This window comes from Theobroma cacao, chromosome 10, assembly GCF_053813885.1.
Source record: "Theobroma cacao isolate CCN51 chromosome 10, ASM5381388v1, whole genome shotgun sequence".
NCBI lineage: Eukaryota > Viridiplantae > Streptophyta > Magnoliopsida > Malvales > Malvaceae > Theobroma > Theobroma cacao.
Window position 1 is genome coordinate 28,846,435 of NC_142648.1, and position 17,194 is coordinate 28,863,628.

Genomic DNA, 17,194 nt, shown 5'->3' on the forward strand with positions numbered 1-17,194 from the left:
GTCTGCTTTGTCATGTGATGCAAACGCTTGTTCAATGGTGTAGGATTAACAGAGATAGCTGCTAAGCATTAAAATCACTTTACAGAGAGAGAGAAGGAACCTTTCTTTTGCTTCTCAATCACTTATACTCGAACGTTTTGACAAATACAATACTTTGATGGAATAATATCTATATATATATTTACTATGTAATAATGGTATATGGAATATTAACCCAAAAAGGGCAAATAGTTATCACTATCAAATACTTAATTGAAAAGGAAACGTTAATAAGGTGGGAAGCCCAACAAGACTTTTTTTCCTACTGGCGTAAAGGGCAGAGGAGACGCGTTTTTGGGATTTCTCTTTTGTCCTTTTTTGTCTCCCAGGGGCCACGGGGCATTGGCATTTGCAGAGTGAAGCAAGGTATGGCAACTTGCTACTACAATATATAAACAAAGGGAATGAATGAATGATCTAATTATAATATTTAACTTCTTCTCTTCCAAATCCAATACCCCATTTTACTTCTCATAAAATATGGTCTCCCGAATCTCAGTCTACACCGCTTGAAACCATTTTTGTTTTGGTCTCCAGCAACTCTGTTTCCGCTGTCTCCTTCTGTCAGTTTGACTCTTCAGCCTCTTGCCTGCAGCGTTTTGTATTGAATTTGTAATCAAAGCTCTCCCTTCTCATTCCCACATTCTTCTCTCTTTCATTCGTTTCAGAAAAAAAGTCATCTTGTTTCTTTTTTTTATTTATTTAGCTGTTGGTCTGTGAAATGTGAATGGAAGATCATACTGGGATTTTTTCAGAGTTGTAAATAAAACAAGGGGCTTGTTTATGATTTTGGAGGGTAGGATCTTGTTATAATGGAAACGTCCCCTCCCATCTCTGGTCCTCCCTCACCATCACCAACTTCTTCTTCTTCTGTTACAAGCAGTAGTGGTGGTGATACCAGTGATTCTTCAAGAAGCTTTGCCATTCAAGTTCCAGCTCTAAACTTGTTCCGATCACCCCTGTCCCTCCTACTGGAATACTCTGGCATTTTTTCCAATCCCACCCTTAATCAACCTCGTGGGGTTTTAGTCAACACTGATTTGCAACCTCCTGCTAATGCTGCTTCTGGGGCTGGGGAGGTTTCTATTCAAATCATTGGGCCTGCAAGAGCTGAAGAAGACAATGCCCAAACCTCCCTGGACCACGATGGAGTTGAGGAGGACGATCCTCTTACCGGCAGCAGTACCAGTAACGAGGAAAGGAGTTCCAATTCGTCTTACCAGATGCAGAGTTATGATGTACAGCGCATTGCGAGGTGGTTTGAGCATATTCTTCCCTTTTCATTGCTATTGCTGCTTGTCTTCATTCGTGAGCATTTACAAGGTACTCCTCCTCCTCCTCTTCTTCTTCTTCTTCTTCATTTACCTCGCTCTTTGCCGTTTTTTAATTACTAACTGAACTGGGGTGTCATTCATTTGGTCATTTTAGGCATCAACAAAAATGTTACTACTATAATCTTGCGCTGTTTTTAAGGTGCCTCATTATCTGCTCATTTGATTAATATAATCTAAAGAATTTGATGCCATTGAGGCAATGGACATGGATGTGTTTCTTAGCATTCTGTTATTCCTATTTGGTATCTCATTGTTGGCTGTCCTATGTTATGGAATCCCCATGTTTTTCCTCTTTGATTTTGCTTCACAAACAGTCATTGGTTTTGAACAAAGGTTGCATAGTCTTTCGTAAGTATGGGAATTAAGTTGAATTTGGATGAACTTTACATGTGTTCTTTATACCTTTTAGGACTGTCATCAACCTGGTTGAAAGATTGGCAATCTGTGAAGGCACTCTAGACGGTTAGAGAGAGAAAAATTGTGGAGAACAAATTTTTGGTGTTTTATACGAGGAGTTGAGGTTTCTTGTCTTATGAGGGATATCAAGAACTTCATAGACATTTGGGATTAGTGAGTTACCTTTCTTGTATTCCTTGTCTGTTGAGTTTGGGTTGTTGGCTAAAAATTGGAAATTTTGCTAAGAGCCAGGGTACTGTTTTTCTCTTGCATTACATTTGTTTTCTTTTGATTTTGTCCTAGTGTGTCTTTGTAAGGGATGTACCATTCTTGATTGGTCCTTTCTAGTCTTCCTTATGCTAAATATCTATCTAACATCAAGAACAAAAAAGAGGAGGAGAAAGAGAGAGAGAGACAGAGAGACAGGGGTTGGGGGGTACGTTGCAGAAGGAGAGAGAGAAAATGAAGAGTCAAACATCAGACTTACTGTAGTTGTGCCTTGGTTCTTATTATCAGAACCAGGTACAGTTTAAGTAGTATCTCAGCCCTGCATGAGTAAATAGTTCTATCTCAAGTTGTTTATAATTTACTGTCAATAGCCTAAACTCTTTTTATTACTTATTATTTGATTGTGGTGGCTTGCAGGTTTTGTTGTCATGATTTGGGTTACAATTGTCATGTTCAAGTCAAATGTAATCCTCCAAAAGCAGACAGCACTGAAGGTGCTTAAATGCGTCTTTGAACTTTATCTTTCTAAGTCCTTTGGTGCCCCAGTGGAGGGGCAAAACCATGAAACTTAACATTCACAGGTTTTGCAGGGAGAGAGAAAGAATGCAGTTCTAATCACATACTCAGTACTTTTTATGCTTCATGTGATTGGTGTTTATTGGTGGTATCGGGACAATGATCTTTTATATCCTCTGGTCATGCTTCCTCCAAAGACAATTCCACCTTTCTGGCATGCGATATTCATCATTCTGGTAAATGGTATGAATTTGAATTATAATACTTGGGTTCATTTCTATTAACATTATTCTAATGGTAAGATAAAGAATGTATGGCAGATATTCTTGATCTTGTGTTCCCTTCATATGACTGACTCTTTTCATATGGTGCTGCTGAAATTTCCAAAGAGAATTAATATGCTGTTGTATGCTGCTGTTTAAAATTTATCATTCTGAATAACGTTTCTGTTGAGTATTTTATATACGTAACTAAATCCTTATTCTGCTTTACTATTTGTTGAGCTTTTTTGCCATCTATGTAAAATACTTCCTAATTGTTATCTATGTGATGCATTGTTCTTCATATTGTAAAATCAAATGTCAGGAATGTCCGGACAGTTTAGAGTTTACTTTTATTAATTTAGTGATCTATTTAACTTTCAGATGCAATGGTGCGGCAGGCAGTGATGGCATTTAAGTGTGTACTGCTCATTTATTATAAGAATGGCAGAGGGCACAACTTCCGCCGACAGGTATTATGATGTTATGCACTACAAAATTACTTTGTCATATTTATATAAAACTGCAACTATATCCCTCTTCCCCTCCACACACCCCAAACATTCAGCAACGCAACAAGGAAAAAAATAAAGTAAAGAAGCAAAAGGGATGAACAGAAACTAACTGTTGGTGTATTATTTTCAAGGGACAAGTGCTAACCCTGGTCGAATATACACTCCTATTATACCGAGCATTGTTACCAACACCTGTCTGGTACCGGTTCTTCTTAAACAAAGATTATGGGAGCCTTTTCTCTTCATTGACTACTGGGCTGTATTTAACTTTCAAGCTCACAGCTGTTATTGAAAAGGTATAATTTCCGTACTCTAATACTTGTACATATGTACAATTTCTGATTTTTTGAATTTCTCTGTCTTACTATGAATCCTTTTACATGATATTTTGCTTTATTATTAACAACTTGTAATTGCTATTAGGTTCAATCCTTCTTTGCTGCCCTGAAAGCATTGTCACAAAAGGAAGTTCACTATGGCTCATATGCCACATTGGAACAGGTATCTGAAAGGGGGTAATGAAAATTTTAACTCAATTTGAAACTTGGTTCCTCCCACTGACCTAAAGAAAGGCTAGTTGGCTAGGACAACAAAATGCCAGAATGTTTTAGGTGATGCCTTGTTGTCTGTTCCATAGCTCTAACCTTTTGCTGTATCTAATAATTTCTTATTGCACATGTTTGCAGAACTTCACTTAATCTTTCAACACCAAGCCCAAAAAAAAAGCATGTTGCCTTTTGATAGATTTTTCTCTGGCATCTTTAATTTACAACTTTTGCTCGTAATTTAGTCTGTTAATTCAACCATTAGATTTAACACTCTGTTTATGTAGATCATACATGTGATATTTCAATTAAACTGAAAATGTGCAACTGATAGTGACGTTGTGACATTTTCGAACATTAAATGTTAGTATTTCTGATCGATATGATATAAAAATCAGATTGACTTGAAATTTGGCTGCATGACGAGTATGGATAGATTGTTGAATCCAATGATTGATTTGGGCAGGCCTGTCAAATCTCAAATTAACTGACATTACAAATATTTTAACCATTATTCCTACCTATATATGTATGATTAAGTTTCCATCCCGCATTAGAATCTCTCCCTCCCTTATTCCTACATATATTACAGGTAAATGAAGCAGGAGACCTTTGTGCCATATGCCAGGAGAAGATGCAAGCACCAATCCTGTTGCGTTGTAAACACATATTCTGTGAGGACTGCGTCTCTGAATGGTTAGTTTGTACCTCCTGTTTGTTGCCATTGCATATTGTGAAGTGAAAGTTGGAAATGTTGTGAATCTTGAAAATTTTATTTTATTTTTTTAACTTGAAGTGTGTTGTTCCTATAATGAGTCTCAATTATTGATTGGATAGTCTAGGGCTCTTATCATCAAGCTAAGAATTTGTGGTTTAGAATTATTCAATTTGACTACATAGATGTGAAGATAGAAGGGATATATGCTAATAAGCCATATATAAATGTTTAACATATTTCCTTTGGTTAATAATACATAAATATTTTTGTCCTGTATCAAGATCTAATTTATTATTGGAATATCTATAATTGTAGCAACTGATAGAAGTTTAGTTTGTCAAATTTAATTGGATAAAAGTTGCCCAGTTTTTGTGGCATAATTGCATTGGAGAAAGAGATGTGAAAATGTCAAGATTTGGGAAGAGGAGGGGACAAAAATATATTAATCTGTGCCTTTCACAGTAGCCAGAACTTTCACCTAGTGAAGCTAATAGGGGATTGAGAAAATATGCCATAGATAAATATTTAATATATTTCCTTTGGCTAACAGTATCTAAAATTTTACTCCTGTATAAAGTTCTGATTTGTTATTGGAATCTATAATTTTAGCAGAGATTATTTAACATTGGAGAAAGGTGTGAAACTGTAGCCTTTTACTTTGGTTCACTAGCGTAAAAGTTTGGGAGGAGATGAGGGGACAAAAACATAAAAACCTGTGCCTTTTGGAGCAGTCAGAACTTTCACCTAGTAAAGTGACTGAGAGATTGATAATTTTAGATGCTCCATCTTCAGTAGGCAGGATTGTGTTGGGTGAAAACCATTTATTAACTGCGGCGCACTATCTGCATATGCCTTGACATGGTGCATACATACCTTCTTCACTCGTGACAAAATCAAAACATATGTTACTGTGGTATAGAATGTTGTGAGGTGGACTGTAATGCTAGGTGAAAAACAAAATGGAAATTGAAGAATGGTAGGACCATAGGAGAATGGTGCCATTTCAGTGTAAGATAAAGGATATGATATAAAGTTGGGATATGGTATAAAAAAAATTCTGCTCCCCTTTTTCCTAGAAAACAGGAATCAATACTTTACTTTTTACTGAAATTCTGAAAATTATGTCTGCTATTATACATGGCACTTCGCTCACAGCAGTCCTACAATGTAATGCCTAGTTGCCTAATGGGCTAAAGTGTTGCTTATCATGAAATTCCACTGCGAAATGTTTTAAATTTTCAAACAGAAGCATTGAAGTTTTAAATCAGCTATAATTAGGTAGCATGCTTGACTTGTACCTCAGTTTCATCCCTTGACTGTTGCTGGTTACTTACCTTTCAGGTTTGAGAGAGAAAGGACTTGCCCGCTGTGCAGAGCTGTAATTAAAGCTCCAGATCTACGATCCTTTGGGGATGGGTCTACAAGTTTGTTTTTTCAGTTGTTTTAGTATCCAGATTTTAGTTCCATGCCACGGCCTTATTTTTTTGAGCTGTGCTCTCCCATAGGTTTTGTCTTGTCTCTTAGATTGGTCTATAGTGAATTCTCTCATCCAAGGTTGACCATATTGGTTTTAATTTAAGCCAAGTAGTAGAAAGAGATTAGCAATATGTGCATTTGTTCCGTTAATGAGGTTAATTGAAGCTGAGCTTTCGGATGGAAGGGAGGATTCTGATGTTGTATTACATTATTTTCTTTAATTTGTCATACTTGCCTGAAAATGTAAACGCATTGATCAGGATAATGTTATATTCCAATCATGAATGTCTAACTTCTTTGAACTCTCTCTCTTTCTGACTTAATGTGTTGCATGCATCTTAATGATTTTTTTATTGAATTACCATTGAAGTGATTTAACTCTCTTGTTTCTTTCATTATCAACATCAGCATTTTAATCTGGTGCAATATATATTTGCATAGAGACAAGCAGCTGGTGTAAGAAGATCAATTATTATGAGGAAATCATAGTCTTGCATCAATGGTTTGTGGTCCCTTGAAATTCCTAGTGTTCCCCCTAGTGGAGTGCTGCCAGTTGTTGGAATAAATTGCACAACTGGTGATATTCCATTTGACATATGGATCTGGCACACAATAAAAGGTCGTAGTCTTGCAAGTGCATGCTGGCACTCAGGGCGACATATTCATTCCCGGTTGCTCAACTCTTCAACCCTCGAGCCTGCACACTGCCTTCCTGCTTTGCAGAAACATTGACCAATTACGTTTTGCATTCTTGTTACTCTCATCTGCTGCTATCTTCTTGTTTGTTTTTTCACATGTACAATCCAAACCCAGAGTGAGATTTACACTTTTGTGTTGCTTGCTTGCTTGATTGCACCATTTTCTTCTGTTTTTCTTGAAGAATGAGCTCTTTCTCCAGAAAGCATTTTGATCTGTTCCATTCCACAAGCATTAATTGCATCCCGCATGTGGGATTTGATGCTGAAACAATCACTATCACTACATAAACTCTTTCTATTTTTGTGGGTTCTTCCTTCTCTCCATTCATAAAAAATGTATCACAATTGGGAGGGAAAAAGCAAAGTACTCTATTGTTAACATAGATGGTGATCTTTATTCAGTCCATATGTCCCACTTCCCACCCTCGCTCATCTCCTACCATTCCACACTATGCCGCGGGGCCAGCTATGAATGGCTAAAGTTGGAGGAGTCAGGATGAGGATTCAATTCATGGATTGTATCTATTTGTCAGAAATTATAGCAGAGGGAGTGGAACGTGGACGCTTACTTAAGGAGTTAGGGCTGATTAGCAAACAAAATGGCCATGAGTCTGTGTGTTCCACCTTATCGCTGCGTTTGAAGGACCCAACCCCAAGCAAGATTGCAGGATTTTGCACAGGGTTGATACCTTTGAAAAGTTCCTTTTAGCATCAATGGTATGATGATGGCAAATAAGACTAGCAAATGCAGGTATCTAGGAGTGGTCTCCACCAAAGCACTAGCTCTCTGATGCAGAGGAGGGTACAGGAAAAAAAAAGGACTTTCTTTTGGCACTTGAAGTTCTGTGACATTTTCAGAGCTTCAGGACAAAAATGTGCAATTTGCTGTCTAAAAGCAATATACTTCTCTATACTATGTGCTATGACTCTTCTGCACCTACTTCACCCCAAGCACATTATATTTCATCTCAATTATCATCAATATATACTTTTATAGCTACAATATATATATATATATGTATATATATATATATATATATATATTCATCCATTTATCTGTATAAATCTTGGTCTCCACAAGCCATGGGACAGGAGCCTGAAAGTACCTGCATTTCAAATTAACACTCTTTTTCTTCTCTCTCTCTCTCTCTTTTCCTTTAAAGCAAAGAAATTTTGTAAACTCATCTAGTTTTCTTCTCATGGTTGATATTAGTATCTCTCCTGTTTACTACATTTTTCAAAGCTTAATTTGGCATATAAACAGGCTCATAAATTACCTGAAGTGTTTATCTACATGTCTTGTTTGATTTAGGGAAATGGATTCCTACACATGTGTATATCAACATAATTAATTCTATACAATCATTGAGAGTCTGATAACAAATAGTTGAATGATATCAAAAGCTCATATAGTTTTGATTAAAGAAATGGGAAAAAAGGGGTTTTCAGTTTTATTATCTTTTGTCACCAAAAGTAATCGAAAAAGGTGGATTTCCAACATTTTGTTTATTCATGGAGGAAGAAAACAAAGATCAAAATAATACAGCTTTCCTGTTAAAAAAATAGCTCTTAGACTTGTTGTAGGCTGTATATGGTAAAAAGGATGAAAAGCTGTTTCATGTCTATAGTGATTAGATTACACAATGACTAAAGAGGCTATGTGATTCAATCATTTTGTCATGGGATTTTTCTTTTCTTTTTAATAAAGGGAAATGATATTGAACATCAGAAGGAAGGGAACAGTGCATGTTAGCTGCCATCTTTGTTGCATCAAATGTTTGGGATTTCGTTGAACTGAGAATGAAATGCAGTTCAATCATGGTCATCTCAGTTGCATTGCAAGAAAGGAGAATGGATGGTAAAAAAGAGGAGCAGTGTGGTAGCTGTTGAAAGCAAGTGAGAAGTGGGGATGAAGAAAGAGAGAGAGAGAGAGAGAGAGAGGAAGATGGATTGTCGGGTTTGAGGGAAAAGCATTAACTAGAGTCAAAGTTTAACCCAACAAACAAAGACACCGGTATATTTTCACACTACTGTCTGCTGCCCCCATCACTCCCTGACGTATTCATCCATTCACCAAGTGAAAGTGAAAGAGTTAGTAAAATGTATGGATGATGAAAGAGAGGCAGACAGGGAGAGAGAGAGAGAGAGAGAGAGAGAGTCTACTGTGTGCTTTGCTTTTCCATCCTTTGATTTCATTTCTCTTCACATCATCTGCTGCAAAAAAACCCCTGAAACACATTAAAAAAAACACAAGACATGTACAATTATTTACAAGGTGTAGTAGTAGGTTTATATAAGCATTTAAACAGAAAAAGAAAGAAAAAGAAAAGAAAAGCTCTCCCTCTAGCCCCCCCTCGTTAGATATGTTAAGATCTAGAGTCGCTTTCCTGTCTCTGACTCTCATGACGACAATGACCCATCATTTCCCTTTGCCTAAGAAATAAAACCTCACCCTCTCTTCCTTATTTCCTGCACAGTCCATTCTCATTTTCTTCTTTATGACTTGACTCCTTTGTGTTTTCTTCAAACATACTCGACCTTCTCTGCACTTCTCTCTTGCTTCCTTTTTCCTTGTTTTGCTCCCCGCACTCCACTGCCATTAATTTTCTTTTTCTTTTTTTTTAATTTACTATTCATTTATGGGTTTTTTTTTAAAATTTAGGGTTTTAAGCACTGTGTCACTTCAAATTTAGGGTTTCACTTCACCAGCACAACACATGTACCTCTATGAATGTTAGTAGTAATTTTTTTATTTTCTTTTAGCGGTTAGGATGAATCACACTTTAGTTTTACTTTTTCTTGGTTTCATTTCTTTTTTTCCAATTATGTTAATATGCTCTTCATGATTAGATCATGCCTACTACTACTTATTCACTTTTATCTCATCCCAAGGGGAAAATGGTTTTCTGTGATGCCTGTCTGTCAAAATTTTTCCAGGGTAAGGTTAATTCCTCAAGGTCTGTCAGGTTGTTTTTCCTTTCCCTCTTCCGAATACTTCCTTTGTACTCCATAACTCCATTAGTCTAGACTTATGCACATTGCCTTGCAGCTGTAACAGTAAGTTCTATCTGATCTCTTAGCTTCTATTGTATCCTTCAAGTTCTAATTGACCTAGACGGTGGGTGGAGGATGGGTTTTCATTTTTCCCCCCTTTTTCCAGTAATCTTTTTTTAAGCTCTCAAAGACCAAAATTTGTTTGCTTTAGAGTTTGTTTGTCCTTGTTTTGCTCTGTGTGTGAAGCTGTATATGTATTCTTAATGTTCTAACTGCACACACATACACACATGTATGGTTAGTAACTTTTGGATGTTTCGAGTATGATCATAGTTTTAGATTTTGAAGAAAACACTAAAATTCATGTGAAGTGTTTGCAGTTCTTCTTGATAATGTTTTGGAATGGGATGATAAAAGGGTAATCAAGGATCTTGTTTATTCAATGAATTCAATACTTAAGCCTGCTGTTTTTAAGACCAGGTAAGGAGAAACTCCCAACACCACTCTCTTCTCTATCATGAGTTCGTTTCACCTTCCATCACTCTCTTCTGTCTGTTGGTTGAGTGGGTTGTTCACATTCTCTTTCACCCTAGCTACCCTCTTGGTCATCAATTGGTTCCTCAAGTCTAGAATGACAAAACTTGCATTCCATATTTGTGTTTTCCATTTCCCCCCCTCAACGCGATGTCAATGTTTGACAATTTCTGTCGAGCTTAAATAAGCTCAAACTTGTACTTGTTGATGAAGAAACTTAAAAGACAGATAACCAAACTGATTTAATCATGAACAAGTTTTTGCATTTGTCATTATGCCGCCTGAACCGAACTTTGGGCATTAGCAGCTGGTTGAAAACATGGTATTATCGTGTAGTGCACAATTAGATTGGCTACATTGATTGGTATTATCTTTGGATTTGGGAGGTTAGTTTCTTTTGTTAGTGAAATGAGCTAGGAAGATGCTGAATGTAAGAGAAATAGCATGAGAGAGCTTCCTTCAGCCCACTCACGGATGGGAACAAGGGGGTTGAATTAGCTGCCGACTCATTCATTCAAGCACTCAGTAGAAAATGGATTGGTGTTTTTGCTACTGTGATTGTGTGAATGATGCGGGAGATGATTTTGCATCCCTCTTTCTCCGTGCTTGGACTGAAGGGAGCTCCTTCTTTCTGTTACCCTCATTTATACACTAACTCTACAAAATATACCATCTGTTGTGACCATTTATAGTGTTTCTACTACTCGTCTCAAATTGCAAATTCTCCTTGAGAAAGAGATATTTTCATCTTTCACCTCCTTATCAGACGAATGATCAGGTTCCCATCGATACTTGGCTAATTCATATCATCATCGACTAGTTTGTTCCTTATTGTAAGTAACACAAAACTGGGTTCAATTATCAATGACATGACTGCTCAAAGAGTTGGTACATCTCTGACATGGCGTAAATGCTTAGAGTTACTCACTTGGTACTTTTTACTGGACAGGAAAACCAAAGTATGGAGCGTAGCACAGGCCATCTCGCTTATCAAATGGAAATGGTTAGTTGGCATGGCTTGCAGGGTCCATTATTGACAGGCGCCTCCAGTCTCCGCCCCCTTTCCTTTTTCCTTTTTATTGGCAGACAAATTAAGAAAAGTGAACCTTGCATGTATTGGCCTTTCCCTGATTCCTGCACTAGTAGTAGTTTTAAATTTAATTTGTTGAAGGGAAGTCAGCCCCATGTTTGACGAAAACTATGAATGCTCCACAAGAGCTGTTAAAGCTAACTGATCATGTTACCGAGAGAACATGTGTAAGTAAATATTGGTTTCTCTTCACTACTGCATGTCACTAGCATTAATTCGTTCATAAAATTCGCATTTGTGTTTTCGTCCAGACAGTGTACAGTTTGGTGCACGTGTTGGCATGTGTTTGCTTGTAAGTGTGTTTCAGTGCTTTCTAAAATGCATGACCAGGTTTGAGAGGCCTCGAAATTTGACAAACAGCCAGGTAGTAGGTTGCAACCAGTAGTGGGTGTGGTAAAGTAGGTATGGCTCATCGGAAAACCTGTTTGATTTCAAAAGTTGCAGAAACATCCTGCTTTTGTGACTAGTTATGTGTGTTTCAAAGTACAGATTGAGATTAAAATATTATATATTTATATATATGCTTTCAAAGCTTGAAAGCTCTGGTGTTGGTTTTGGTTACCGAGGAGGGGAAGTACATTTGGAACCCAGTTTTCTTTTATCTTCACATCTGAAAAACTGTGCCCAGAAATTGGAATTCCATTATTTTATGCAATTGAAACATCCAAACGGCTTTGGTTGGTTTCTGTCTTTGTTTAAACTTGCATTGCATTTGCATGCTGATGCTTTACATTTACAGACACCCCATGCCATGCATTAATAATAACCATGTTGATGATGAACATGGTTGGCACACTGGGTGCATACATGACACATCATCATCATCATCATCATCATCTTATTGGGAACATAAATGGGAGGTGAACACATGGGGGCTCGTGATCATTTGGTTACCAAATATGGGTGAGTGCATCTCCTGGCTGAGGTTCCTGTTTTGGAAACCAGCATCCAGCCCCCAAGAGCACGAACGAATGAATGAATGAAATCAAAACCTGCACATCCATCCTCCCCGTTTGGGTTCACAGCCATAGCTGGTGAGCAGGCAGGAGGATGAGTGGCCCCTGGATCCATAGTTTGGTTTTACAGCCACCATTTTGAGTTGAAAAGAGATGTTGGGATATTTATTTATTATAGTTTGAAGTAGATTTTCTCGTCACTTTTAAAACATGTCTGGTTGTTTTGCTGGTTTGGAATCAGTTTGAGTTTGGTCCCCACTCCCCACAGTACAAGCCCCTCCCAAATCCAGCTCTTGTCCCAAACTTTGCAACTTGTGGAATCTAATTGTCGGCAATTTTTATTCTCACTTTTCCTCCACCAATGAGTCCCAAGGTTTTAAACATGTACACGGAGTTAAATCGGGATTTATTTTTTGATTTTATAGTCTCAAGGTTTTAAACATGTACACGGAGTTAAATCGGGATTTAATTTTCGATTTTATAAAATTACCGAGATGTTGGAAATTTCGAGTATGTATATTTTTTTTGTTCAATTTTATGTTACGATGTGTTGGATTAATTTTTTATTCAAGATTATTTGGGTGTGATTGTAATTTTTATTATTATTATCTGAATGGTATGATAAGTTTAATTTGTAGATATTATCTATCCTATCCACCCCCAAAGCATCAAGGGGAAGAAAAAGAAATCATAATATTCTCTCAGATATTAAATCCAAAGTTTTGATTTTGATTTATTTTACATTAAAATTTGATTTTTTTTTTGTAATATAAATATGAAAATGTAAAAAAATTATCAACAATAATTTTATAATATAAAAAAGAAAAAAAGATTTCATTTGGAGACATTTTAAAAAGATGGACAATAAAATGAACAAAGTAAAAATTATTACTTTATTTTAGTTATATGCGAGTATTATTATTGGTGATGGGATTTTTTTTTTGCTACAAAACTCATAAATTAAATATTATTACTACTCCTTTGATCTCTTTTATTTTTTAAAACACATGATATTGTTATTCTGATGATTTTTTTTAGAAAATTTCTCATATTATAAAACATTAATAGTTTATATTATAAGGATTTTTAAATTTTAATATAAAATATATCAAAATTAAAAATTTAATCTTAATATTCATAAAAATTAAAAAGATAAATATTTAGAGAGGGAAATTGGTATTAATTTTGCTTTGTGTTTTTTAAGAAAATAAAAGTTGTAGAGCTGGGCTGGGCCGTTTTGATGGCTACTGGTGTTGAATGGGCTTTGGTCTTTTCCTCAAAGCAATAAGTGGGCTTTGAGTTGTTAGTTTGCGCCAGCTTGGCCCAACGGTGACATTTGCTAAATTAAATCAAAGGAAACCGACATTTTCAAGTTTTCCTTTTCCTAATACGGTAATCCAAGAAATGGAGGACAGAAGAAGAAGGAAGAAGGCGTATACGTAGCGGTATCTGGCGTTGGCTGCAGGGAATCAGATCTAAACCCAGAATTTGTCTTGCGGATTTGATCACTATTTCCTTTCCGAATCGGTGGGTTTTGGTTTCAGAAATCTTTTTACAATCTTCAGTCTTGATGCTGAATTTTTGCATTCATTTTCGTTTTCGAATTGGCTTGCTGAATTTATCTACTATCTCTCATCTGCTGCTGCTGTTCCTCCTTTGGCATTAGTTAAGAGCGAGCAAGCTGTTAATGAATTAAATTCAAATTTCCGGTTATCTCCATTGGTGGATTCTTGTTGTACAGCTTGCCATTCAAAGATTCTAATTCCATCATTATCATCGTCAGCAGTCATTCACATGCTTATTGGTGGCACTGCCAGAGCCTTCTCTACCACCTTTGCTGTGCTATGAATATAAATAGTACTACTAATTCCTGAATTGGAGAGACTTTTTTATTCAAACAGTTCCACTTACGCCAATTCCCACATGACTTCAACGCTCTCCACATCTCCATCTTTCCTTCCAACGCCTTCCATTGAACCTCCTCAACCCCCCTTTTCTGGCGGAGGTGATCCTTCCTCCTTTACCCACCACGATTTGCCTGACATTGACCAGACAGAGTTACTTTCTGTGTCATGGAACCAGGATTATGGCTGCTTTGCGGCTGGCACGTCCCGGGGTTTTCGAATTTATAATTGCGAACCCTTTAAGGAAACCTTTAGACGGGATCTCAAAAGCGGGGGTTTCAAAATTGTTGAAATGCTCTTCCGCTGCAACATTTTGGCACTTGTTGGCGGGGGCTCCAATTCCCAGTACCCTTCAAACAAAGTTATAATCTGGGATGATCATCAGAGCCGCTGCATTGGTGAATTTGCATTTAGGTCTGATGTTCGTGCTGTCAAATTGAGACGAGATCGCATTGTTGTGGTTCTGGAGCACAAGATATATGTTTACAGTTTTATGGATCTCAAGCTTCTTCATCAAATTGAGACTTTGGCCAATCCTAGGGGACTCTGTTGCCTTTCTCACCATTCCAATACATCTGTATTGGCTTGTCCTGGTCTTCATCGAGGGCAGGTTCGAGTTGAACACTTTGGTCTTAATATGATGAAACTAATTAATGCTCATGATTCTCATATTGCCTGCCTCACCTTGACGTTGGATGGTCTACTTCTTGCAACTGCTAGTACTAGGGGCACCTTGGTAAGAATATTCAACACAATGGATGGAACTCGCTTACAAGAGGTACACTGCTGGACCATGGTTCTGTTTTCTGCTAACATTTTCCTCATTTTGTTCGAGAATATATGAATCAATCACTATATGCTTATATTTCTATGGTGTTAAATAATGTATATTCAAGGGGAAAACATTGTTATGTCAAGCTTTGTCTATTTCCATTTTGCATTTTGAAGTTTGAGTAAACATTTAACCTCCCCTCTTCCCCTTTTTCATTTTCCCATTTCTTCTTTCATGGAGGCATCATGAAGTTTTTTTGCTCTTTACCTTTATATTGTCAAACAACATCATACTCATCTCCACTCACTTTCTCTGCAATTTAGGCTCTTATAGTTACTGTCAATGTAGGTACGAAGAGGAGTAGACAGAGCAGATATTTATAGCATTGCCCTCTCACCAAATGTCCAATGGTTGGCTGTGTCGAGTGACAAGGGCACTGTTCATATATTTAATCTTCGAGTTAGAGTTTTTGGGGAGGATTCATCTTGTCAACCATCTTCTGTCCAAGGTCCAGCAATATTTCATCAGAATTCTTCAACTTCACTTGATTCGCTTATATCTCCAAGCACTGGTGCTAATCCTGGTTCGTCATTGTCCTTTATGAGAGGTAATAAGTACAATTTTCCGTTATAGTTTGTATGCAGGTGTGCTGTTATTGTGATAAGACAGAATTGCATGTAACTCATTTTGTTAAATTCCAATAAAAATCAATTTTATATGTTGTCAATAAGTAGCAAGATCTGTAAACTTTATATGAGATCTGATGTATCATGATGAGGATGAGGGGAGAATTTGGTTGGTTGCTTTTATGTTAGTTAAAAGCCTCATGTTTGCTTCTTTAAACATCTCAACTTTCTGATGTTTTTCCAGGGGTTTTACCGAAGTATTTTAGCTCTGAATGGTCATTTGCTCAGTTTCACTTACCTGAAGATACCCAATTTATTGCAGCATTTGGATCTCAAAACACTGTTATTGTTGTTGGCATGGATGCGAGGTATTTTTATCACCTTAATCTCTTGAAAACCATTCAAATATAGTTCCTGGATCATGAGAGAGGAGTTGTGCTTGATGTCCTATTGAAATTGAGTAACTAATGTGATGCAACATAAGGTTTAAAAAGTTATTTTAATTAAGTGTTCTTGGCCTTACTATTGTTAGCTTACATAATTAAGGTATGGAAAAACCTTGGACCCTTTACACCACCTTTTAGTATCACCTCTTGGACCTCATTCAAAACAGTCTGCATAATTATTTTCTGACTGCGATATATAAATTTAGAATGCTAGTTCTCTCGTCAACGAATTCTGGATGTCTCTGACTGATAATCAGAATAACATCTGCATGTAAATTTGTTCTAATCTCTGCAATAATCCCTGGGGTGCCCGCGTTTTCCCTGTTTCTTGTCAGCTTCGAATGTGCGCCTGTTTTAGTGAAAGCATTTTAACAACTCTTATGATGTACTCATTTAATTTCTTATGAAGTTGTGGAGTGAGGTTGTGGAAATGCTATATTCATGTTTAATCTTGGATACTGAACTTCAGTAGCATACCAAGCAAAAACATGCATACATACAACATAGACACACACGCACACATGGGTTTTGAGCTTTTTTTGAGAAAGAATCTGAACTTCACAGCAGTAGATATTTCTCCTTTTACTTTCCCCCTGCCTTCTTTCCTTAGTCAATTTGGGAATTTCCCACTGCGTCTAATACCTTTTCTTATTGTCAGTTTCTACAGGTGCAGTTTTGACCCTGTGCATGGAGGAGAGATGATGCAGCAGGAATATGTCCGTTTTCTGAAAACCGATAGCCGGCCTAGATAGAACTGCACCCAAACAGATGCTTCTAAACTTGTAAACATGGACCCTCAATATCTGTCACTTGTACATATCTTAAAATCTTACTTCGAATGATGGTTCTTACTGTATAATGTGCAAGAAATTGCTGTGCCAGTTACTTGTAAATGGTAATAAATTGCTGGTAGCGGCAAATGTTGCACTGGATTAAAGTTGCTTTATATCAGAGCCAAATTTCCTTGTATATTGAACTATAAAGCTTGCATTGAGTGTAAATTTCCTGGTAAATTAGCAGCTTTATATCAAATAATTGATTTACTGAAAAATATATTTATGAACGAACAAGGAGGCACCTCCTACTCTTTCATGGTCTGGCTCCAAATAATCTCTGACCCTTGAACACTGATTATTTTGCACGGTAG

The 17,194-nt window shown here is 36.9% G+C and overlaps 2 protein-coding genes and 1 long non-coding RNA gene across 6 annotated transcripts; all 3 read left to right on the forward strand.

Moving 5' to 3' along the window:
• The first annotated feature begins 396 nt into the window (after positions 1-396).
• On the forward strand, positions 397-6,329 carry LOC18587525 (uncharacterized). 2 transcript variants are annotated; one of them, XM_088810730.1, is made up of 9 exons: positions 397-651; positions 746-1,362; positions 2,415-2,491; positions 2,588-2,756; positions 3,158-3,246; positions 3,420-3,584; positions 3,712-3,789; positions 4,426-4,529; positions 5,893-6,329. In XM_088810730.1, exons 2-9 carry the CDS (start codon positions 852-854, stop codon positions 5,996-5,998), a joined length of 1,299 nt encoding a protein of 432 aa, XP_088666856.1. In that variant the 5' UTR covers positions 397-651; positions 746-851; the 3' UTR covers positions 5,999-6,329. The 2 variants fall into 2 exon arrangements, with proteins under 2 accessions (XP_088666856.1, XP_007011401.3); XM_007011339.3 differs by having other exon boundaries at positions 397-1,362.
• A 2,824-nt stretch (positions 6,330-9,153) lies between these two features.
• On the forward strand, positions 9,154-11,505 carry LOC108663778 (uncharacterized). Its single transcript, XR_001929810.2, has 2 exons — positions 9,154-11,086; positions 11,203-11,505. It is a non-coding gene; the product is annotated as an uncharacterized LOC108663778 (long non-coding RNA).
• A 2,175-nt stretch (positions 11,506-13,680) lies between these two features.
• ATG18C (autophagy-like protein) lies at positions 13,681-17,016 on the forward strand. 3 transcript variants are annotated; one of them, XM_007011343.3, is made up of 5 exons: positions 13,681-13,826; positions 13,966-14,981; positions 15,324-15,582; positions 15,846-15,969; positions 16,706-17,016. In XM_007011343.3, exons 2-5 carry the CDS (start codon positions 14,223-14,225, stop codon positions 16,797-16,799), a joined length of 1,236 nt encoding a protein of 411 aa, XP_007011405.1. In that variant the 5' UTR covers positions 13,681-13,826; positions 13,966-14,222; the 3' UTR covers positions 16,800-17,016. The 3 variants fall into 3 exon arrangements, with proteins under 3 accessions (XP_007011405.1, XP_017984562.1, XP_088666857.1); XM_018129073.2 differs by having other exon boundaries at positions 13,681-14,981; XM_088810731.1 differs by having other exon boundaries at positions 13,681-14,981; positions 15,924-15,969.
• Positions 17,017-17,194: the final 178 nt, after the last annotated feature.

What these genes read in the sequence shown, in the direction of transcription:
- LOC18587525 (XM_007011339.3), top strand. Translation starts at nt 852, where the DNA reads ATGGAAACGTCCCCTCCCATCTCTGGTCCTCCCTCACCATCACCAACT. An exon ending in CATTCGTGAGCATTTACAAG is followed by an intron (nt 1,363 to 2,414) that starts GTACTCCTCCTC and finishes GGTGGCTTGCAG; the next exon opens with GTTTTGTTGTCATGATTTGG. An exon ending in GGCACAACTTCCGCCGACAG is followed by an intron (nt 3,247 to 3,419) that starts GTATTATGATGT and finishes ATTATTTTCAAG; the next exon opens with GGACAAGTGCTAACCCTGGT.
- ATG18C (XM_018129073.2), top strand. Translation starts at nt 14,223, where the DNA reads ATGACTTCAACGCTCTCCACATCTCCATCTTTCCTTCCAACGCCTTCC. An exon ending in ATGGAACTCGCTTACAAGAG is followed by an intron (nt 14,982 to 15,323) that starts GTACACTGCTGG and finishes CTGTCAATGTAG; the next exon opens with GTACGAAGAGGAGTAGACAG. An exon ending in GTCATTGTCCTTTATGAGAG is followed by an intron (nt 15,583 to 15,845) that starts GTAATAAGTACA and finishes ATGTTTTTCCAG; the next exon opens with GGGTTTTACCGAAGTATTTT.